Source organism: Malaclemys terrapin, chromosome 19, assembly GCF_027887155.1.
Source record: "Malaclemys terrapin pileata isolate rMalTer1 chromosome 19, rMalTer1.hap1, whole genome shotgun sequence".
Classification (NCBI taxonomy): domain Eukaryota; kingdom Metazoa; phylum Chordata; order Testudines; family Emydidae; genus Malaclemys; species Malaclemys terrapin.
In genome coordinates, this window is record NC_071523.1 from 8,303,489 (window position 1) to 8,327,528 (window position 24,040).

General features: G+C 44.8%; 2 protein-coding genes across 3 annotated transcripts in view; one reads left to right on the plus strand and one right to left on the minus strand.

The window, feature by feature from the left end:
* The window catches only part of LOC128826026 (group IIF secretory phospholipase A2-like), a 218,685-nt gene that overhangs the window by 74,440 nt on the left and 120,205 nt on the right, over nt 1-24,040 (plus strand). The gene's annotated exons all lie outside the window — the stretch shown is intronic.
* The window catches only part of TMCO4 (transmembrane and coiled-coil domains 4), an 82,231-nt gene that overhangs the window by 41,340 nt on the left and 16,851 nt on the right, over nt 1-24,040 (minus strand). For both annotated transcript variants that reach the window (XM_054009021.1, XM_054009022.1), the window contains 5 exons: nt 22,914-22,941; nt 19,923-20,055; nt 5,610-5,707; nt 3,579-3,722; nt 2,821-2,940 (listed from right to left, as the gene is read on the minus strand). In XM_054009021.1, the coding sequence (XP_053864996.1) occupies nt 2,821-2,940; nt 3,579-3,722; nt 5,610-5,707; nt 19,923-20,055; nt 22,914-22,941 (523 nt within the window). The remainder of the gene's footprint in view (nt 1-2,820; nt 2,941-3,578; nt 3,723-5,609; nt 5,708-19,922; nt 20,056-22,913; nt 22,942-24,040) is intronic.

Consider the following 24,040-nt stretch of genomic DNA (forward strand, 5'->3'; position numbering starts at 1 on the left):
TTCACAGCTGTATTAAGTCAATGTTCAGTTGTAAACTTTTGAAAGAACAACCACAGTGTTTTGTTCAGAGTTACGAACATTTCAGAATTATGAACAACCTCCATTTCCGAGATGTTCGTAACTCTGAGATTCTACTGTAATTCAGTCTTAATGGCCCATTCATTCCTTGGCTTCTCTGCTGAAACAGCCATCAAAGGGCAAATAGCGTAAACTGAAATTGTTCTGTCATGTGAACAACAGTGACTTGGAAAGAGACCACCAGTTCATTTCATACAGACCACCCAAAAGTTGTTAGATGGAGGGAGACTGAGTAGTTTAAATCCAATTGCTATATAAAGTGTACGATGAGGTACTTTTTATACCATAAACCAAACTAACTCCTTGTTGCTGTGACTAACCGTGACTGAAAGCTGGTACAATACGTGCCATCTGGCTCTGCTACACTCCTATAGCATATGTATTTTACTGAGCAGAACTGGGATGCTGCTTTACTGTCACACAATCGGAAACAGTGGAGTCTGGCCTCTTGTACATGAGGAGGGGGACAGAAAGCTGGACTGAGGAAGGATGGTTCAATGGTAAGGAAGATTCAGGAGACCACGGTTCACTACTCTGCTCTGCCACAGACTTCCTGTGTGATCTTGGACGCGTCTCTTAGGGTCGGTATTTGAAAGTATTTGGATGCCCAAAGATGTAGTTAGGTGCCTAGGTGCTTTTGAAAAATCGCGCTAGGCACCTCTCTGCATGTTTAGGCATCTAAACACCTTTAAAAATCTGGCCCTTAGTCTCTCTGTGCCTCAGATGCCCAGCTGCACAGTGGGGACAACAGCACTTCCCTATCTCACGGGGGGTTGTGAGGATAAATATATTAAAGGACTGTGAGGCTCTCAGGCCTGGTCTACACTTAAAACTTACATTGACATAGCTATAAAACGCTCCAGGGTATGAAGAATCCATACCCCTGAGTGCTGTAGCTATGTTGACCAATCCCCTCCCGCAGTGTAGACGTGGCTAGTTGGTGGATCGCTCGGGGAGGTGGAGAAACGGAAAAACCCCCTTCACTGCTATAGTCTGAGTCTACACTTTGGCTCTGTAGCCATGCAGCTGTCGTGTCTGTAGCGCGAAGAGGGCCCCAGATACTACGGTGACGGGGATCATACAAATACTTAAACAGAGAAAACCATTAAAGGAGGCAACTGAAGGTTGTTTTATTTCTGCTGTTTTAAACACTGTATCCTGTTTCTAGTTATGGAAACTCCCTTCCCAATTCAGATCTTCCGTAACTCTCATTTTAAGGGCAAAGTGAGATCGAGAATGATTAAATAATCTACCGAAAGGCACACAGTGACTTCTTAACAGCCCCCTGATAATGCTCCAGTCCCAGAAAATTCTGAAACCTTTGTGTGATACCAACAAGAGAACAACATGACGGGAAAGCAGAGGTTTTAAAACACCAGATTCTGATGGGAGAATGGATGTAACAAGAAATGGCCGACAGAAAATGTCCTTATAGTATTAATGATATAGAATATTTATTATTATATTCCTCAATGGAATGTACTGGCAGCCGTTCAATAGGGTCTCTGAACATATTAACAGCAGATGGTTGACATATTTCATATGACAAGTTACAACTGTGACTGTATTTGAAATTACAATATAATATTACAAATTTTCAGAGGTTGCAGGCTCACCCCTTCAGCACTGAATGTAACGTGGTTTACTTGACTGAACCTTCTTGCCAATAAACCTCTTTAGCTGGCAGAGACTGGGAGAGAAAAAGAAACTGCATTCTATTAATTGCCTGTGGATAAATGCGAGGCACAAAAAAAGCTCCAATAATTGGCGAAAGCACTTTGTGCCAGGTACTAGGCATCATCCACGCAAGTCAGATCAGCTCTAGCAAACACACATGCAGGATATATTAATAGAAACACTTCCCATTTTTCTATAACCATCTCTGCTAGCAGTTTGCTGTGCTTTACCCTTTCTCTTTCCTGGATGAGGCTACAGTCTGCATTTTAAAGGGGGGCGGGGGACCCTCAGATTGCTTAAATCTCACCTCTGCCAGTAAGGGCACATGAGAACAGCTGGAAAGACATCGTAGCCCAGATTTACAAGTGTGATGGTCTTAGGAACAGAGCTGAGGTAACGCTCCCCTTTCAGAATATTCAACACTTGATGAAGAAAACCTTTTAACTGGTAACTAAACTCTGTTCTACTGCAGTGGAGGGGAGGGGAGCAGGGGAAGCTCTATTTGATAGTTCATAGCTGGTGTGCACTACCATTGATAGAAGGCACCAATTTGGGTTAAACCAGAACTCTTGCAATAAAGGTCGACCCAGAGAGGAAGACTCATATTTAACCTTAAATCGCTAGCAAATTCTTCTCTTCTGTCATTCTGTCCTGCTTCAGGTTCCAAAGAATGTCAGCTGGTCTGATAGTTTTTGTGATGTGAACACCTCTCCAGAGAAACTGGACTGAGGTCTCCAGAGTCACTGCACATTGTGCCGAACACATAACTTACATCAGGCTACCCAACGGCCATCACGACTTTCAGTTACTATCAACATTGGATGGACTTGACATGATGACCAGAGGTGAGACTCCACAAATTCTATTCCAACCCTCCAGCGCCATCCAATGCTCTCTTTTACATTTTGAACCTATTCACACTAGCCTAAGCAGATGGGGATTAAAAGTTCCAACACATCAGCTTGATCCTGCTATATTTCACGATTCATATATAAACACTATTTCCCATCTTTGACAAATACGGCTTTCCAAAATTCTGTCTAGGATTTCTTGTCTTGCTCTTACCGTATTTGCCAGTACACAACCAGCCAGTGATGGCTATGGTGATATGAAGCTGTTTCCCGTCAGTTAAAGGGAGGAATTCGAACTCTTCGATGGCTCCTACTCGTTTCTTCATCTTGTAGCCTGCATGTATAGAAATCACAGAGTAATGGTAGGGGCTGCCAACAGCAGAAATCAATAACAAATTCTTAGCGCTTTATTTGGGTGATCGGATGGGACGGCAGCAGGAGGCATTATCTGCTATAATTAATAACTGTCCTCTATTAAACCATAGTTCTTAAAGCTAAAACTGAAAAGGTTTCCATTTACTGTAGTTAGCTACAATCCCAAAGATAACTTGTCTGCATGAGGATGTCTTGTCTACAGTGTCTAACCCAGTTGCAATTAACCCAGGGGAAAATTCTGCATTGTCACCAGGGTGTGGCACAATTCATAGATTCATAGATTCTAGGGCTGGAAGGGACCTTGAGAGGTCATTGAGTCCAGTCCCCTGCCCTCATGGCAGGACCAAATACTGTCTAGACCATCCCTGATAGATGGTCTATATATCTAACTTGGGCTTGAGAAGCGGGCCAGCGCAGGGCTATGAAGATCAGGGGCTGCTGGAGAACCAGAGGTTGAGTTCTGCTGCTGTACAAGTAGACTGTTTAGTCCACAATTCCCTTTGCAGACCTCAAACTCTCAAGCTCAGCCATTAGTACCTGACTTTGCATACATTATTCTGTGGCGTGGTGGTTCAGAATCTAAATCTGTTATCTTACCGGTAAGGCCAGCTCCTGCTGCTCCAAAGAGTGATGCCATGACAGCGATTCCCGCCGTTGACCCTAAAGCTGCTGCCCCAGCACTTCCAATGATAGTTGCAGCTCCAGCAGCAACGAGAGGGGCAGCAAGACCCCCCGTCAAACCTAGAGGTGCAGCAAGTGAGAATTTCAGTGCATGATCGTGGTGGAAGACAAACAGATTTTCATGTCTTTGTGCTGTGTCAGCAGAGGGGATAACTTCCTATTGTGAGAACAGCTAACAAGTACCAGGGAGTGAGCTAACCCACCACATCCCATGGAAGAACCTGAACCATAAGCTAGAAGGGATCACCTTCCCCTCAGAAATCCAGTCTGGTCTTCCCCACATTGCTCCATCAACAAACCCAACCCTGATTTTCAGAGACCCTCCCCACTCACTGAGTCTCCAGCCTGGATTGTCTTCTCATTATCACCAGTATAAATGAGGATTAACTCCACGGAAGTCAAAGGAGAAACATCGGTGTAAGTGAATGTAAATTCCAGCCATCTCTTATTAGAAAATCCTGCGCCAATCCCACATTATCCTGATTTTTGGAGAGTCTAGAGAAGATTATGTGTCTGATTCTCTCTAACACCACGGTAAATGAGGAGAAATAAGTTTAAAGAACCAGATCTTCAGCAGGTATGAATCTGTGTAGCTCCATTAAATCCAAGGGCTCTACATCTATTTACATCAGCTGAGGAACTGGTCCTATGTTTGTATACATCTGAATCACCAAACAATTCTGCCTAATAGATCAGTTGAGCAACTGAGCTCAAGTTTGTCCTGGAAAATCACCTTCTGAAGGCTGAAAAGTACATTTACTCCCATCTTCTGCATCTTGCAGTTCAACAGTAACTCCCCAGAAGTCATTGGAGTCACATTACCTTACCACTGGCCTGAGAAAAAAAAATGAGGCTTGACTGCCCCTAACCCCATAGGTTTTGTTTTTCCAAAGCCCATAAGAATCTTCCTGGCTTTTGGAGTTTTCCTTGTATCTGATTTGAACTATTACCTGGAACGTGACAACATTACAAGCAATGAATGTGTTAAAATTAGAACTAGGGCGAAGATGGAAGCACAGCTGCTGTTTAGGGTTACCATATTTAACAAATAAAAAAAGAGGACCCTCCACGAGGCCCTGGCTCCGCCCATTTCCCACCCCAGCCCTGCCCCAACCCCGCCCCTTCCCCGCCCCCTCCTCCCTCCCACTCCCAGCCACGCGGAAAGGGCTGCCCGAGCGCTACTGGCTTCACGGTTTGCCGGGCAGCCCCCAGACCCTGCGCCCCCGGCCGGCGCTTCCCCAGCGCAGCTGGAGCCCGGGAGGCGAAGCACCCAGCCGGGGGCGCAGGGTCTGGAGGCTGCCCGGCAAACCGTGAAGCCGGTAGTGCTTGGGCTTCGGGCAGCCCCTATGCCTCCGGACCCTGTGCCCCCGGCCGGGCACTTCCCCTCCTGGGCTCTGGCAGCGCAGGGTCCGGAGCATGGGGGCTGCCCAAAGCCCGTAGCGCTCGGCTCTTAAACTGAGCCGAAAAGTCAGGGGAGGAGCAGAGCCGCCACGGCCGGAGGCTCTGCTCCTCCCCTGACTCTTCGGCTCTGTTTAAGAGCCGAGCTGCCCGAGCGCTACCGGCTTCGGGCAGCCCCCATGCCTCCGGACCCTACGCCCCCGGAGCCTGGGAGGGGAAGTGCCCGGCCGGCGGCTGGGGTCCGGAGGCAAGGGGGCTGCCTGAAGCTCGTAGCGCTCGGCTCTTAAACAGAGCCGAAGAGTCAGGGGAGGAGCAGAACAGCTGCGGGAGGGGAAGTGCCCGGCCGGCATTTTCCCGCACATTTTCGGCTTTTTGGCAATTCCCCCCGGACGGGGGTTTGATTGCCGAAAAGACAGACATGTCCGGGAAAAACCGGACGTATGGTAACCCTACTGCTGTTGCTCAATGAATCATTTCAGAACTGCCACTCTGCTCTTGCCACCATCTGTGTAACCCAGTCAAGTCCCAGAAACTGCAGGCCAGCCTCACCTATCACTGTTCCGCCCCCTACTGTTGCCAAGCCAATCATCAAGTATCTCCTCAATTTCCGCTTCCTTTCTTTCTTTCTTCTTGATGCTTCTGCAGTTCTGGGTGGGAATAAAAATCATGAGCGCGGACATGAAAGCCTGACGGATAACACCACAACACCCAGATCTGTTTGTGCTCTCCTGATTCACAGCATAGAATTCCACTACTGGGAACAGTAAACATTGTCATGCAGGTGTGCATTACGGCAACACACTTAGATTTATGACCACAAAAATAAAGCCACAGATTTAAACTGAAACAAGGTCACTGATGACAAACCCCAACACAGTGACTCACCTGGAAAATCCATCCTAACACAGGAATGCAGCTTGTACAATGGAAAAAGCGAGCATTTTAACATCCATATATTGCTTATATGCACATAACAGCGATCAACAAGCTCTCTTGAAGTTTGCAGAATATGCAACACCTTTTTTATAGCACTTTTTTATAGCATTCAAAAATGTCTCACTGAACAAGATGGGGCCCTACAGATGAAACATGAGGGTGGATGGCTTAGGGATTGCTATTATGGGCTACAGAGCCTTTCACTTCTAGGTCACAGGTTTGAATCCAGCCCAGTTTGGATTGATTATCATTTGCCAGCTGTGGAGCAGCCTCTATGAATGAGCAGGGTGGTGTAAATCCAGTTCTCAGTAGACAAGTGCCTGCACCAAAGATTGTACTGCCTGGAACCCTTGTTGGCTGTCTCTGCAGAGACACCAAGGACTGAACTGTTCTCATCCCTAAAGAGGACCCCTCCAGTTCAGGACTCGAAAGACATTTCCTAGTTGGGGTGATGCACATTCTGTGCATAAACAGTCTCGAGGGCTGTGAATCCTTCACTATTCAGAAGCACTCATTGCACTCCTAAAGATATGTCTACATGGTAAAAAACCAAACAACCCCCTTGTCAGGGAGTCTCAGATCCCAGATCTACAGACTCAGGCTTGTGCCAAGGTGCTAAAAATGGTGGTATGGATGGTCAGGCTCAGGCTCTGAAGCCCAGGAAGTGGGAGGGTTTCAGAGGCCAAGCTCCACCCTGAGCCCAAATGTCTACACCACTATTTTTAGTGCTATCCTACGAGCCCTGCAAGCCCAAGTCTGTAAACCACAACTGTGCGCCTCACTGACATGGGGTAGGTTTTCCTTAAGTGTACCGTATGGGCCTGATGCTGATCCCCCTGCAGTCAATAGTAAATCTCCCCTTAACGTTAATGGCACTGACTCAGACTATTACTTTTGGACCAGGCCTGTTAGATGCCAAGCAGAAACTAATCAGGATTCCAGCCAATGTTGTGGCTCAGTGAATGAAGTTTTAAAGGTTACATCTGGTGGTGAGGCTGGAATTAGACTTAACACCCTCCACCCCCACTCTCAAATAAAAAAAAAAACAAGCAAGCTCCACATTTGTAGTCTCATTTCCCTCTCTTCCTAGATACTGGCTGTAAGTCAATCCTATTTAACAGCTTTTATGAAAGCTACACTTAAAAGAAAAAAGTGCTACTTGCCTGCTAGGCCCTTAGAGCAACAAATCAAATCAAAGCCGAAAACTAGAGTCGCTGTGGCCGGGAAGTAAGCTGGAGCGTTGCCTTCCTGAGGTTGTTCTGTGGCGGCTGGAGATTCCCCACTGGCTAACGGATACGAAGGTGCCAGATTCCCATTGGGGCCGATTGTAATAGGCGGGATAGAAAACAATACTGAAGAACAAATGATTGTGGGAAACAAATAGTTTCCTTTCCTTTCTCTGTGCTGTGGAAGCGTTGTTAGTGGAGGGCTTAGCTTTCTATTCTTAGAACTGTTAAACACAATCCAAATTCAGGCAGAGAGTGACCCCACCACACCTTACTGGAGACAGAGGTTCCAAAGTGTTTCAGGAAACCGTACCAGTGTAGCTAAGTAAGACCTAGGCTGAGTCAGCCAGTACCCATTGGCTCCTCGAACCAGCAATGGATCACAGGCTGCTCTGAAGTCTGGTCTTGCCAGTTACAGGTTAGATGGCATGCAGTTCCTTAGCTGGTGTAAATCAATGGGTTTAATGGAGCTACACCGATTTATACCTGCTGAGGATCTGGTATTAGAGAGAATCAGTAAGAGGCAGGCAGTGGCAGCACATGGGTGCCCAGCTCAGCTTTAACGAAGGAAGGAGGAACCTAAAGTTCTAGTACTGGGATCAGTGTTTGGGAATCACAGTGCTACAGCACCATCCTAGACACTGCCCCTTCCACATAACTTCAGACACCAGCAGTAGGTCTCAGATTTTATGGCTGGAGGAAAGGTATTTGCTCTGTTTATTCACAAAGTGCTATAAAAATGATGTCAAGTATCAGAGGGGTAACCGTGTTAGTCTGGATCTGTAAAAGCAGCAAAGAGTCCTGTGGCACCTTATAGACTAACAGATGTATTGGAGCATGAGCTTTCGTGGGTGAATATCCACTTCGTCGGATGCACGTGGACGAAGCGGGTATTCACCCATGAAAGCTCGTGCTCCAATACATCTGTTAGTCTATAAGGTGCCACAGGACTCTTTGCTACAAAAATGATGTTACCTTGTTGATCGAACTCAAGGCGCAGAGGATCCTTCCTTAGCCCACAACACCCCCTAATTGCCTGTGTGACTTCACAAACAACTCTCTCCTTCCAGCTGGAGCCCTGCCATCTCATGTCTGGTCCTGAAGCAAAACACTTAGGTGCCCAAATCCATCAAATCAGCTTTTATTTAAACTGGGCTCTCTAGGAAAATGCTCAGGATCAGTTCTGAACTCTACTGTCTCAGAGCAAATCCACTGACATTTACGGCATTAGTCTGGATTTGCATCCATGTAAACTGAGATCTGAACATGTGCCAGACAGTTTAAGGTACATGTAGCCAGACTGCAAAATGGAGGCTCCTGCTAGAGAATGAAGAGTTGCTTTGTGATTCTACTGGTAAATGCATACACTGCTCTTGCCACGGCCTTGTGGAAAGCTCATACAGTAGCAATTCATGGCTATGGGATATTACCGGAACAAATAGCTTAATAAAGATTCTAAAAAGATGAAACACACCTGAATGAGTACAGCATTGGCAATACATTAGTTAAGAGGAAAACGGCCAGAGCTTTCAATCCTCATGTGATAAGGGAACAGCCAGCAGCTATACTGCCCTGGGCTGTTAGCTCATCAGATCTCCTCAAAATAGGCACTTACAATACAGCCTTTCATCTGAAGATCTCAACATGCTTTGCAAACATTAGTTAAGCAAGTGAGAGTTAGCTGGGGTATATCTTATTATATCCATTTTACAGGGGAGGAAACTGAAGCACAGACTAGCCTCAAGGTCACAGGGAGTAGGACTGGGACTAGAACCCAGGAGTTCTGACTCCCAGTCCTCCAATCTAACCACTAAGCTACATCAGGGAGAGTCAGATCTTATTAGTACTTGGATAGCAGGCCTCCAAAGAAAACCCAGGCACCAGCGTTGATGATTATCATAGAGTTAAGGGTACTGTGCTGCTGGAGGGGCTATATTTCAGATGAGATGGAAAACTTATTTCCTGTTCACTTGTGATAATTAAAGATCCTGTACCCGGTGCCATCCTGGCTAAATTCTACTTTAAGTAAATACATTATGTGCCTATCTAAAATTCTCCCAGGAGAAGGACAGCTTCGTGTTTAAAGTATGAAACTGAGAATTGGGAAATCTGGATTTGATCCCTGACTCTGCCAAAGATTTCCTGGATGACCTTGGCCAACCCATCTACCCTCACTTTGCCTCAGAGGGGCACTGTGAGATGAAGTCACTGATGTTAAAGGGGGCTGAGATCCTCACATGGACAGCACTAGTTAAGTTATCCTTACCTGTCCTGTTGCAAACTGTTGCATAGCATTGCCATGTTCTACCTCAGAGGTGGTTGCATTTCACCGGTAGGTTAAGTGGATGTTTGTCTACGCAGTTTGTAAAGTGCTTTGAGAGCCTTCTGGATGAAAGGCACTAGAAGTGGAATTTATTGTTATTACTACCAGCTGAGCTAAGAACATGATTTCCTGCACTGGTGCAGTACTACATAATTGCTATGCGTAGCACAGGTTTTTATTTTTGCCTTCCTCCAAATCAAAGACTCTCATGATGGATGTACCTGCCCCCATGTAGCAGCCCATTTCCCAGCATTTCAAAAAGAAATAACTCTGCTTGGGTTTCCTACGTGAACTGCAATGGCAGTAAAACAGGATAGCACCAGTTTAACTTCACATCATAAGGTGCAAGGTCTGATAGTCTTGATAACCAAGCTGCAGCATGAGCCAAGGTTGCATGATCTCCGTAAACATTTCTAGTCTGCACCAGAAGAACAGAGTGAAAATAAATACATCTGAAATTCAGCACTGTTTAACTTTTTTCTTTCCTTTTAAAGACAATTCTGTTCTAACAACTCCTCTATACTTAGAATTGCACCAGTTTATCTAAAGATGTGAATTAAAACTGATTTAGTTAGACAGGTGCAAGCCAGTGTGGACATTCTTATTTCAGTTTAAAAATGGCTTTTCCTGGTTTAGTTTAAATTGATTTGGAACGGGTTTAAGCCAAATTGAAATAAGAGTGTCTGCACAATAGCATGCACCAATTTGAATTTAAATTTGTGTGTAGACACACATTTCAACATGGCTCTCCTTGTACAACACTGTAAACTTATTATGGAATGGCTTTTACTATATCTTAAGTATTCATAGCTAGGGCAAATAATGTATATATTCGACTGGGACAAATACAGCAGGAAATCAAAAGGCTAATTTCAAAAGTGAAGGATGGGATTTTCAAAAGTACCTACATTACTTAAACGCACAAGTTCCATTGAAACTCAACGGGACTTATGCTTCTAAAAAACTTAAGCATTCTGAAAGCTCACTTATACCAATTTTGTAGTACAGCTATATGGTGGGCATACATATACTTTCTCTAGCCATACAGTCAGAATAAAAAGACAGCAACCGAACTTTGATCTCGGGATACATCTTCTATCTGACTTGACACTGGGTTTCCACATCAGCCCGACTATGTGCTGCTCTGATTACTTACTCAAGTAATCCACAAACATGCCCATATTGTGGACCACTTCTGAACACAGGAACCTACATGTGGACATCACTCTTGCCTAATCTTAAACTCTGCAGTAACTGGAGTGCTTGGCAACATAAAAAAGTAATAAAATGGCACGATTTAAAAGAATCTTGCTTTATGTGGTGGACGTCCCTTCTTGGTTACATGCCTTCCTTCTGCACCTGAGCTGTTCATTTCCAGTTGTGGGCACAGGACCAAATCTCCTCGCGCTACCTCCTCTCGTTACACTGACCTAATTTCTCCCGGTCACATGGCGATCTGGTTCTGTAATATTTTTTTTGCGTGGTTTACTTCTGGTCCAACTGTGCTATCTGTAAACTGGATCACAGTTAACGTTACACCAAATTCTCTCTCCTACTCCTCTTGAAAAGCTCCAACAAACATGAAGCAGCCATAGAAAGTGCAGAGAGGTGCTTTATTTTACAAGATTAATGATCACTGAAGTTATTGGAATCCCCCAAAGATTTCTAGTCTGATCTGCAAGAAGGAGGAAACATCAATGCTTGAAGAGTGACAAATTCTTCATTACTGAGGTGAAAGAAGCTCTGCAGGCCACCTGGAAATGCTCTGCAAACTACCAGTGGGCCACAGACCACAGTCTGAGATCCACTACACTTACTTCAAGCACACCAGGGCCAGATTCTGGTTTCATTTACACCAGTTCAAAATCAACAGTAATGCCACTGAAGACAATGGAATTATGCTAGAATTACATTGGTGGTAATGGAGATTAGAATTTGGTTCTAGATTCCAAAAATTCCTTCGAAAACATACAGGAATCTTTTGCTATGATCATCCAACTTGGTGTATATTTGGGGGGAAGATATTGGGTGAGATCCTCACCTGATGTAAACTGGCACTGAATTCAATGGAGCCACATCAATTTATATCAACTGAAGATTTGGCCTGTTTCTTTTAAATGATACCTGGTGTGACTTTCAAATAAAATAAATCGAGTCTCTGAAAGTGTAAAGACTCAACTCTGTCAAATTTTACTGAAGAAAAAAGCATGGCCATGCCTTGGAGGAACAAGGAAATAAAATAAGCTAACATAGTGGAATACGGAAGAAAATCAAATCAGCAAGTTGAGATGATGTTTTGAACAGAACAGGGGTAAGTACCGTAATAAAAGTCAAACTTAACTAAAGAAGGGGAAGGGCTTATCTATACAGCGCTTTAGACCAGAGGGCTATAAATTTCAGTCCGCACTAGCGTGTTGCACAATAACTGGCCGGCATGGACCTAAAAGCTTCCTAGTGGCCAGGGGTGGCTCTATGTATTTTGCCGCCCCAAGCACAGCAGTCAGGCGGCTTTTGGCGGCGCGTCTGCGGGAGGTCCGCTGGTCACGCGGCTTCGGCGTGCCTGCCGCCGAATAGACGCCGAAGCCGCGGGACCGGCGGACCTCCCGCAGGCACGCCGCCGAAGGCTCCCTGACTGCCGCCCCAACAGCGACCGGCAGGCCGCCCCCCGCGACTTGCCGCCCCAGGCACGCGCTTGGTGTGCTGGTGCCTGGAGCCGCCCCTGCTAGCGGCCGTCAGGGTAGTAGTAGTACTGGACTGGTCTAGCATAATGTGCACTAGGGAACTTTTAATGTGTGTCAGCAGGATTCACATGGGCCAGTTAGTGCATGACATGCTAGTGTGGACTAAAATTTAATACCCCTCTGGTGCCAACTAAAGCACCATGTAGACAAGCCCGAGTGTCAAACTATATTTCCCAACAGTAATGTGTAATTCAGTAACTTTCGAATTACAGATCACTTGATAAGAATGCTGTGACAGAGATGGCAATTTCCTAAAATATCCATAAAAACCTTCTTGAATTAAGTTCAGTATCTTTGGAGTCCATTGTATTAAATGCAAAGATTATGTATTATTGTGGGCCTGGATGATCAAAGGACTATGCTGAACAACGTGGCAGATCCAAATGGGGAGGTGAATGCAAATCCCTTCCCTTGGTCACACAAAAACCCTAAGGAGGGAACCGTTGTCTGCCGATGACCTGTTCCCAAAGATTGGCCATCTATGGCCCAAGAATCAGGCTGATCTGCGCAGTTCTGAGCTGAGCTATTATGAACTTGTTACCAGAGAAAAACCCCTTGGCAGGGTTTGAAGGACTGACTCCTGCCAGAGCTCCGCTGGGGGTGATTTCTGGTAAGCTTGTTAGCATTGTTTTAAAGATGTTTTCTCTGTAATCTTTTCACCTTAAGAATAAATGTACTTGCTTAGAAAGAGCTGTGTGGTAATTCATAACTGCTGGCAATTACGCTGTTCGGAGCCTTGCTAGAGTACGCAAAGCACAGCCGCTGGTCAGGTTAGGCATTCTGGCTTGCTTGGAATAATACAGTGTAGGCATAGAACTGTGCAGCCAGGAAAAATCCCAGTCAGGAGGGAGGGAGATTCAGGTCTCCGCCCAAGAGAGGCGACAGCTGAGGAGACAGGAGACTAGAGTAGGGGACCACAAGAGAGAAAAACAGGTGTAGTTGCCTTGAACTGTGACATACGTTATTATGAAAATACAGTCATTATTGCCCTTTATTGTATGCATTTAAGCTGCAATATAGTAAGGTGATCATAAACCAGTCATGAAACATGAGGAATCAATATCAGTTTTGTTAGTCACTGTCAATCGGTTCACACCACAACCCTTGTTTGTCAGTCTTTGAGGAAATACTGAAGGTAAACAGGAGCATGGGAACTGCCAAACTTGCCCACTGACCTATTTCTGAGAGTGGCCAATACCAGCTTCTTCAGATGAAGTTATATGTACAGAGGACAATTATGGAATGGCCTGAAGATGAGGAAGTTTCTTCCTAACCCTCTCATGGTTTGGCTTAAGACCTGAAGCATGAGAGTTTATATCCCTTCCAAACTTGGAATTTTTTAAAAATCCCAGCTAACATAACTGTGAATACTTTCATTATCCATACAATTGTCTAACCCAGTGGTTCCCAAACTTGTTCCGCTGCTTGTGCAGGGAAAGCCCCTGGCGGGCCGGGCCGGTTTGTTTACCTGCCGCGTCGGCAGGTTCGGCCGATCGCGGCTCCCAGTGGCCACGGTTCGCTGCTCCAGGCCAATGGGAGCTGTTGGAAGCAGCGGCCAGTACGTCCCTCGGCCCGCGCCGCTTCCAGCAGCTCCCATTGGCCTGGAGCAGCAAATCGCGGCCACTGGGAGCCGCGATCGGCCGAACCTGCCGACGCGGCAGGTAAACAAACCGGCCCGGCCCGCCAGGGGCTTTCCCTGCACAAGCGGTGGAACAAGTTTGGGAACCACTGCTCTAACCTTTTTGGAATCCTGCTAAACACTCTGTATGTTTGATAAAGACAACTTTAGAGCAAGTCCCAAACTCTTGTACTGTGCAGAGTTGCTAAACACGACAGGCAGAGAATGAAACAATGGGTGAAATCCTGGCACCATTGAAGTCAATGGCAAAACTCTCTTCCACATCATTGGGGTGAAGGTTTCCCCAATAAATATATATCCTTTTAAAAACATTACTTATTTTTACCTCGTTTTGCATATGATGCAACAGAAAACCTCTAGAAGCTGAGAACATCTGTGCTGCCACCAAGGGCTACATCTTTAACAATGTCTGCATGAAAATGTGCATGTACCATGATTCCATAGGCAAATGGATATTTTGACACTTTGTCTATTACATGTGCAGTTATCCAATTATCCAGTTAACCCTCCCCACTTGCAGGGTCCCAGAGCTTGGGCTCCAGCCCGAGCCTGAACGTCTACACAGCAATTCAACAGCCCCTTAGCCTGAGCCCATAAGTCCGAGTCAGCTGGCATAGGCCAGCTGCGGGTTTGTAATTGCAGTGTAGTCAAACCCACTATGATTAATGTTGTAGTAATGCCTATGAGCCACAGGCATGGGCCAGGAACCACTGTGCTAAGCACTGTAAAAACCGCAGACTACAAAGACGGACCTTGCCCCAAAGAGCTGACAAGTTACAGAAGTGTCTTAAGAGGTTAGCAGGATCATGGCAATGGGGAGACTAATACTTTGCACTTTGACAGTGCCGGTCACCTGAGGATCTCTAAGCACTTTACAAAGGCCAGTAGATTTTACCCCCATTTTATAGATGGGGAAGTGACTTGTGTAAGGTCACACAGTAGGTCAGTGGCAGAGTCAGGAGAGGAGCTTGGATCTCCCCCATGCCAGGTCACGGCCCTGAACACAAGACCATGCTGCCCTGTCTCTTTCAGTGGATTTCAAATTTACATTTAATACACCATTATTTGTTCCTAACTAGCATTGAGATTTCCTGAGAATATTCCTGTGCCCTATTCCAAGGTAACATTTGCTTATATTCTCCTGCGGTACTGTACCTTCTCCTACAGGACTGGAACCTTCACTGCCTAACGGAACTCCTTCAGTCTTAGTGGTGCTAGATGGTATTTGCTCCTGTGTGGATGACTGAACATGCTAAGATTTTACTGGGGAGAGACTGGGAAGCTGCTCAAGAGTTATAGCTGCCTTTTTTAATGCCCTGGTTGCAGGACCTTAAATGGTCCAGTGTCACAGGTGTTTGTATGATCTTCTGCTTGCGAGACTTTGGTAGTTGGCTGAAATTATCCATGCCACGCTTTATCATCTGAGGATGGAAAAGAGTAGAAATGGTGGTGGTACCAGCAGACCTTCTACAAAGCAGAGAGGCACATCTCTCTCTTGTTTTCCTAACCAGAAATTGAAGGACATCAAGAGAACAGGAACGCAGCTGGTTGGCTCTCACTCTCGGTAATGAGGGCTTGAGGTATCTGGGTTCAGGGATAGTTGGTGGCTAAATCCTGTCTATAAATACAATATCGTAAAACTATCCTCAGCAGAACTTTAATTTTCATTGCAGTCTGGTTACAGCCGGCATCAACTGCCTTTGACAACTCCGACATTTCTGGTATTTCACCCTGCCTTTCCAGTGGCTTGTACTTTATGGTCCATAGTTGGGTTATGAGGCTGTTTTGTTTCCACATGGGTAATTACCTGCCTATATTTGGTCTTTCTATACCCTCAGTGACTTCAGATTTGCAACTACTCCTCCTGAACCATAAACTGTTTCAGCCAGATTTTATAAGTAGAATTATAGCTCATTCTCCAGTGATGAAAGGACATAAGTAGATTTTATTGGGCAATTGATATATAACTCGTCACGCTTTTCAATTTCTCGTAAGACAACATGTAGTGCTCCATGCAACAACACAGAAGTTCACATCTGTCATTCAGACATGTCAGACACCGATAACACAGATTTAAATATTTGGAACACTGCTATGTAGATGCTGTGACAGAATCTACCCCTTTATTCATTCCCTACACACTACTGAAATAATGTTTGTACAAGATATGTCTTGTAAGGTATCATTTGAAGACTCAATTTGCTAGTCAATACTGTCCCGATAAAATGTGTATGGCAACACTGTATGTGAAGTTATAAGATTTCCCTGTCTGATGTTATTAACATATGCTCCAAACTGAGGTTGACAGACAGGTCTGTCTCAAACAAAAGCATGTGTGCTCTGCTTAATGTGCATTTAAGCAGTAATCAGAAGGGAGGACAGGAAGGGAGACAATGGGAGTTCAAATAGGTACGAAAACCAGCAAGGAACAGCCTTACCTATAAATACTCTGTCTCCTGAACCTAAACTAGAAATGTTTTCCAAGAGGGGGACTGACACCATAAAAAGGAGGAATAAATGTGCCAAGGCATCCCCTCCTCTCTTTCTGTCCATTGTTTCACAGCATGAGAAGGGACAAAGGAAACAGCCATTAAACAGGAGAAGAGGTCCTTAACTAAGAAGTTTGGCCAGTAAGACTGGTGAGAAAAACTCTGCTTTGAATTTAACGTACTTTGTTAAGTTAGGCATTAGTTTAGTTTTATCTTTATTTTTCTTGTAGCCATTTCTGACTTTTATGTCTCATTACTTGTATTCACTTAAAATCTCTCTTCGTAGTTAATAAACTTGTTTTTCTGTTTTATCTAATCCAGTGTGTTTAAATGGAAGCATCTGAAGAACTATTTGAATTAATAAGCTGACATATTATTACCTTCAAGAAACAACCAACTTAACATACTTGTATTGTCCAGAAGAAGGCTGGGCAGTACAGGACATACGTATCTGCGGGGAAATCTGAAACTGGAAGTTGCTGGGGTCACCCTGCAGTATAACCAATGCTGGTAAGAGCCAAGGTGTGGCTGGCTGCAGCACGCACACAGACATAGCTGGGAGTGACCTGCTGGAGGCTGTTTGTGAACAGTCCAGACCGGAGGCTACAGCAGCAAAGCCGTGTAAAGGGCACCCCCGGTAAGAGGGCAGGGGTGACCCAGCTACTCATTATTCTAAACTGTGCCCTGGGTATGTCACAGATGCCCATATTGAAAATCCAACTGTGCATGTGAAAGTTTCTGCATCAGAAGATACAGGAGCAAACCTTTTCTGTTACAAGTATAGGGTAAAAAATGCATATGCAGAGGCTGCCAAAGTCTTGGCTGGCAGGGGCTGTCCTAGGGAACCCCTTTAAAAGGCAGAAGCCGTGCAGCCTCATGCTAGACTCCTTTTCCTAAGTAACTCTGTGAGGCTAGAGTGGGGGGTGATTTTGTATTTTCCACTCCCATCTAGCCCTACCCACCACCAACACAGGGCCGCCTACTCCCTGCTAAGTTCCAATGCTGCAAAGAGCCCTCTGTGGGCCCTGACGTAGTGGTAGCTGAACTCATGTACAGGGAGTGGGTGGGAAGAGACACCCATGCTTGGATCTTTGGGGACAATCTGACTCTATGAGAGGATCAGTGGACGGCAGCATAAGAGCACGACTGAAATAACCATCATCAACATCACAATAAGACCAAGGCACAGTGCTTAAAATACCATGAAAACAACCAGACAGATAGTGGGGCAAAGGCCGAAGTGACTTCACCAGGACAGAGAGGAGGAAACCTGACATGGGAAAAAAAACGGGGGGGAAGGGAAGGTTATAAATATGGGGCTGACTGTGGAGATACCAAAGCACACTCTGGGGAGAAGAAGCCTTTAGCTGTTGAAAAGCATGAGGAATGGGCTAAGACTGATGCCAGTCAGATGTAAGTTCCATACTGTAAGGCCCATTGCAGCCAAGGCATGCCCTCCTGCTGACTGAAGCCAGGAGGAATCCTTGAAAGTCCGGTGGTATCTGAGCTGATGTTGACCAAAAAGGATCCCTCGGAAGAGATGCACTGGACAGGTTCTCATTTCAATGCATAGCAAAGCGATGTACTCTTCTTCCTGAGTGTTAGCAAATATATTTTCTATTTATCGGAAGTCCAGGTAGAACACAGCGAATGCCATTTTCCTCACCCTGTCCCTTGCCAATATTCCTCAGCCCAGACCTGGAGGGACCACCGCTAGGAATGAATGCTGTGCTCAGTTTCCACATTCATTTATTTAGTCTCTGGGGCCTCTCTGTTGAGACTGCCAACAAGGGGACCAATTGTGGTAATAGTTTTTGTTATATGGACACCAGATTGTTTCACATAGACTGCTAGCCAAAAAGCTTCAAATGGCAACAACATCTGATTCTGAATGACCATCGCTGGATTTGAACCAGTGACTAAGAGGTGAAGTTAACAGACTCCATATCCCAATTTCTAATCTCTTAAGCCATCCGCTCCCCTACGAATAATGTTTAAGGCTCCTCTTCCCTATGATCTGGTGGTTAGCGCCTAAAGGAAAGTTTTCAAAGCAAAGCTTCTAAGGTATATAATGCAATTCTGCAGTCAACACTGGCCTAAGAAGTCATGCACATGTGCAACGCCCATTGGGTTAGGTTGTGGTTCCTCTACGGATCAAACCCCAGGAACTGAGTCCCAGTCTGAACAAAATATAATGACCCATGTTGTAATACCATCTCGAAGGGTCAAGAACTTTGTAAACTAATCAAAAAACGTCACCCTCACTACGTGCATTCTCACACTAGCGCCTGAGACGGAGTCCATTTCTACCAGCCACAGCACAAAAAAATCCATCAATACTGACCCTTGCTCCCGGATTCCAGTAAAACCCCGTCCTGCTCAGCCATTCACAACCTTTGAGATTATTTGGACTACTCATTTTTACAATAAAGTCATTAACGAGAAATTCATGAGACAAGCTGTTCAGAAAACCCACGGCAACATCTGAGCAACACTGGGTCACAGAGATTGATTAATGCGTTTATTAGCACTTGATTAGATTAAGCCAATAAACTTCTTGTGTTTACGCAGACCTCCTGCAAGTGAATTAAAACACACTTACCATCCACCCCATTGCTAAGCCACCACCTGCTCCCTCTGCATGACAACTAAAGTACTGTCCACTCTATCCCCAAGCCAGCACAACCCATGGGCGCTACTGCTTTGGCAGTTTCATAATGAAGATTCTTATTATGAGGGTGAAATGAATATCTTAAATATTAAGACCAAAGGGCCAGATTGACAAAGATATTTGGGTGCCTAAAGATGTAGACAGGTGCCTAGCGAAGATTTACAGAAGTGCCTAAACTGATTAGCGCCTAACTCCCCCTGAAGTCAAATCCCACCAGGCACCTATTTGCATCTTTAGGCACCTAAACACCTTTCTAAACCCAGTCCCAGATCCTTAGCTGGTGTAAAGCGGGGTAGCTCCATTGAAGTCACCAGCTGAGGAACTGAAGCTAAAAGTTTGTAGTGACATAGCGGCAGAGGCATTACTGTAGAGATGGGGATTAGACTGGGATTGAACAAGGATCATAATACATAGCACTTACTTTGGGGGCTCACTCTTCCACCTTTAATTATACTGATTAGGACCTTACTAGTGAGTATTCCAATTGAAATAATCAAAATTGTCTGTAAACTAGGGTGCTACACTCTTTAAGTAAGGATGGCAGAGAGGTAAGGACCCAGGCCTGGGAGGTGTTGGGCGGCCTTCAGCATCTTCCAGGGTTGGTCCCCAGTGCCCATATTTTCAGAGCGCTGAGCATTCACAGATCCAACTCATGTCAACCGGACCTGTGAGAACCTCTGAAAAACAATCAATCCATAATTGACTAGCCTAGGGTCACAGGAGGGAGTGTCAGAGACCGGACTAAACTGCAGGCGATTCACGGTGAGCTTACATGCTGGGAGCAGAGCCTGTTTTAAACCCAAAGCTAACGCAAAGCTCTATTACAAATGCTCTTACTCGGACTCTTCCTCCTTCTGCTCCTTCAGGCTCTCAAGTAGAGACTCCTCCAAGACTTCCAGCTCCTCTAAAGGGATTCTCAGCAGCCAAGTGACATGGCAGATCAGCACCCTCGCTCGGGCATCGTAATAGCCTTAAATAGATGGAAACACGGGGAATCGATCAATTTTAATCAGATCAGATCAAACAGCGAATGTTGCACTCTGCTCTGGGTGGTGACTGTTTATACAGTACTGCGATAGCACTGTCTATCCTTTCAGTTCATGCCAGCATAGCCACGGATTTGGGAGAAATGAGGGCTCACCAATTAGAACATGGTAAAGCAAAGGGCTGGGAATTCCTTAGCTTCATTGAAATCAATGGACCTGGGCCGATTTATCAGAGCTGAGGATCAAGACCCACGTGCCCACCTAAGTCACCTTATAGTGAAGTATTCCTTCCCACAAAACTCCTCACTGTCAGCAGAGATTCACTATAACAGGCGAGTGCCTACGTGGCAAAGAATCTCCACCCCTTTCACTGCAGGAGTTGGGGCAGGCCCTCGCTTCACCCTCTCACTGTTGGTAGGAAGCACTGGCAGTTGTGGAGAGGTGGGTCATAACTTCATTCCCAGCAGGGAGAGGCTGCAGCAAGACCAGTGCCAAAACCAACGTGAAATAGACGAGTGGGGAAAACGAGGCAGCTCCCAACATTTAAGTGACAACGCAAGATTTATTACCTTGTCTAAATGCACCTCCAGATATAAGCTTTAAATTCAGTGCTTCTCATTTGTTATAACAGGGAGACTGGAGTTTAATAATAAAAACAGATCCAGCTACAAGATAGCTTTGGTATATGTATATTGCTGACAGCTGTTTGCACTTATTCTTCACTGCATGAGCTGAAGGAATGGACAATTCAATCTGACAGCATTCAATGGTAAAAAGAACGAGGCGTACTTGTGGCACCTTAGATTTACTCTGGGGCTGGGAAGCAGGAGCGCTAAAGAAAAAGATATTTTAAGCAGATTAGATTTTAAACACTTTGTGTCAGATCTACTCCTTGTCCTGTGCACATCTCCACAGCATCGTTCTCTTGTTTTCGTAACTTATTCTGGGTGCACCCTGGCATGAAAGATGGCATTGCATTTTAAGGGTGTGCGTGTGAAGATACCAGCTTGAAACATCTGGCAAGTTTGTGAGAGACCTAATATGGAGATTGCACTTCACGGACAGCTGTTACCTAATCTAAACAGATAGGTTATTTATCTAACCCCAATCACTATAGGATCTGAGCATGTCACAGTCTTTAATTATTTATTCTAATTAAGGAAGAATTAGTAGCCCCATTTCACAGATGGGAACCCGAGGCACAGAAAGACTAAAGAGCTGGATAATGTTATGAATAGGGCCCTACCAAATTCACGGTCCATTGAGGTCAATTTCAAAGTCATAAATTTAAAAAATAGTAAATTTCATGATTTCAGCTATTTAAATCTGAAATCTCACAGTGTTGTCATTGCAGGGGTCCTGACCCAGAAAGGAGATGTGGGCGGTCGCAAGGTTATTGTGGGACGGGTTGTGGTACTGCTACCCTTACTTCTGCGCTGCTGCTGGCAGGGTGCTGCCTTCAGAGCCGGGCGCCTGGCCAACAGCCGTTGCACTCCAGCTGCCCAGCTCTGAAGGCAGTGCAGAAGTAAAGGTGGCAATACCACAATCCCCCCCCCTAAAATAACCTTGCGGCCCTCTGCAACTCAGTTTTGGGTCAGGACCCCCAATTTGAGAAACTCTGGTCTCCTCTGTGAAATCGATATAGTATAGGGTAAAAGCACACAAAAGACCAGATTTCACGGGGGAGACCAGATTTCACGGTCCGTGCCGCGTTTTTCATGGCTGCAAATTTGGTAGTGCCTGAGTTATGAGCAATGACAGCATCTGTAGTTACCCAGGCTCAGTTGCCTGACCCAGGATTCACTGGGATGAGATACCTAAACATTTTTGAGGATCTGGGCCTAAGTGACTTGCTGAGATCACACAGGAAGTCTGTATCAGGGCAGGGTCTCAGGCTACTGCCAGAATCATGGCGCCATCCTGCCTCTCTGCTAACTCACAGCTTGGTTTCTGCTTTTCCAGCGCAGGGATAAATAAACTTGCGAGGCGCCGACATGAAAATACTACTTTGTATTATTTCAGAGGGATGTGGTAAACTTTCTTGTAATAGCTGCCTAACTTTCCAGTTTTCCATTAAAAATAAACTGAGAAAGCCAATGAAAAAAAGCCACTTTGTCCTGAGGTGGATGAGGCATAACAACAATAAATTAACTTCAGTCCTGTGCAAAGGTGAATTGAAAACACCGTTGCCAAGTGCAGCCATTGATCTGACATGAAGACTTTGCTACAGTTAGGCATTCTTTATAGCATTAGAAATTTCATTCTAGTAATTTAATCCACCTCCTGGATTAAAACAAAACATTTGCTTGTTAAAGAAAACAAAAATATGATCATTTGTTCAAAATAGGCTTCACAGGAGATCAAGAATTTATTCCTTGGACAGGTCGCCAGTACTTGAAGTAATTTACAGAATAAATAGTTTAGGCTGAGATTTTCAAAATGGCCTGATTGACTTTCAGTGGGAGTTGGGCACCTAAATTCCATAAGCCTCTTCGGGAAAAAAAAAATCATTTTAATTATTTAGCTTCAGAACTTTTCTGACACTGGACACATTGGCATGTTAAACCATGTTGTAAAGAAGTTTGTAGGATCAGGAGATCACAAAAGCAGGACAGATTCATTAACTGCAGGTTACTATTAAACATTTATATTACAGAACAAAAATTGGTTTTCTTGAAGTTAAAGTAGGGAAACAGTGTGCTGCTGACATTAAAAGAACGGAAATAACATTATAATAGGTGGGATGGTATATTCACCTTTGGAATAAGATTTTGTTTTACTGTATGTGATGTCAATAAGTCTATATTATAAAAGCTCATTAAAAACAAAGAAGAACACTCACCATCCTTAAGAGAGAAGGACACAAGATCCTAAAACAAAAACATGAAACAAGTAAGTTAAATTTGATGGCATTTTACCCAAAAATCTAAAATAAGATAATGAATTAGACATACGCTATAATTGAGTGATTTCAGCATGTGAGTATATGAATAGGAGAAACCATGGTGGATCATTTCAGTAAAACAGTATATATCAAAGCCAGATGCTTTAAACACAAAGGTATCCATACCCTGCTATATGTAATTGGGCAGAAATAGTCACCCGCAAAGTGGTAGAACAATTCACTTATGTATAAAGGAGCAGTGTGTAAATTTATCACAGATTATTTTATCACCATCAGATTGCACCAACCAACTATACAGGGCTTGTGAATCTGGAGATGTGGGTTCTGTCTCTGCCACAGACATGCTGTGTGACTTTGGTCAACTCACTTAGGTCCAGATTTTCAACAGCGGTCTCCAAGTTTTGGATGCCTAAATTGAAGCACCTTAGGGCTGATTTTCAGAAGCCTTGAGTTTCCATAACTTTAGACTAAAGTCAATGGTAGCTACGGGTGCTCAGCATCTCTGAAAAAACAGGTCTCTCCTGATAGGTTTACACTGCAGTTAAAAATGCATGGCTGTTTAATTGTGATGTAGACTTTTGGGCCTGGGATTCTGAGCCCGAACATCTACACCACAATCAAACAGCCCCTTAGCCTGAGCCCTGAGATCCAGAATCAGCTGACACGGTCCAGTCATGGGTGTTTAATTGCAGTGTAGACATACCCTCAGGCTGAGCACCAGAATGGATGGCCCCTTTTAAAGATGTTTGAATTTAATTTCTCTGGGCCTCGGTTTCCCTAACTGGAAAACGGACAGAGTAATACAGGCCTTTCACATATAGGCTGTGAGGATTAATTATGAGCTTAGACGGAGGGTGCTAACGAAGGACAAAGTGCTGTTGTTCTGACTATGTTATCCTTTTGTTTCATCACTCACAATGTTTAAGGTTGTGTGCAGACACAGCATACAGCACTGATTCAGTCGACAAGCCTCTCTCTTGCCCACAAGGAAGACATTGTGAAGAAAAGCCAGACGTGTGCATGTTTATAGGGAAAATCTGGAATCGCTTTGGAAATGAAGAGCA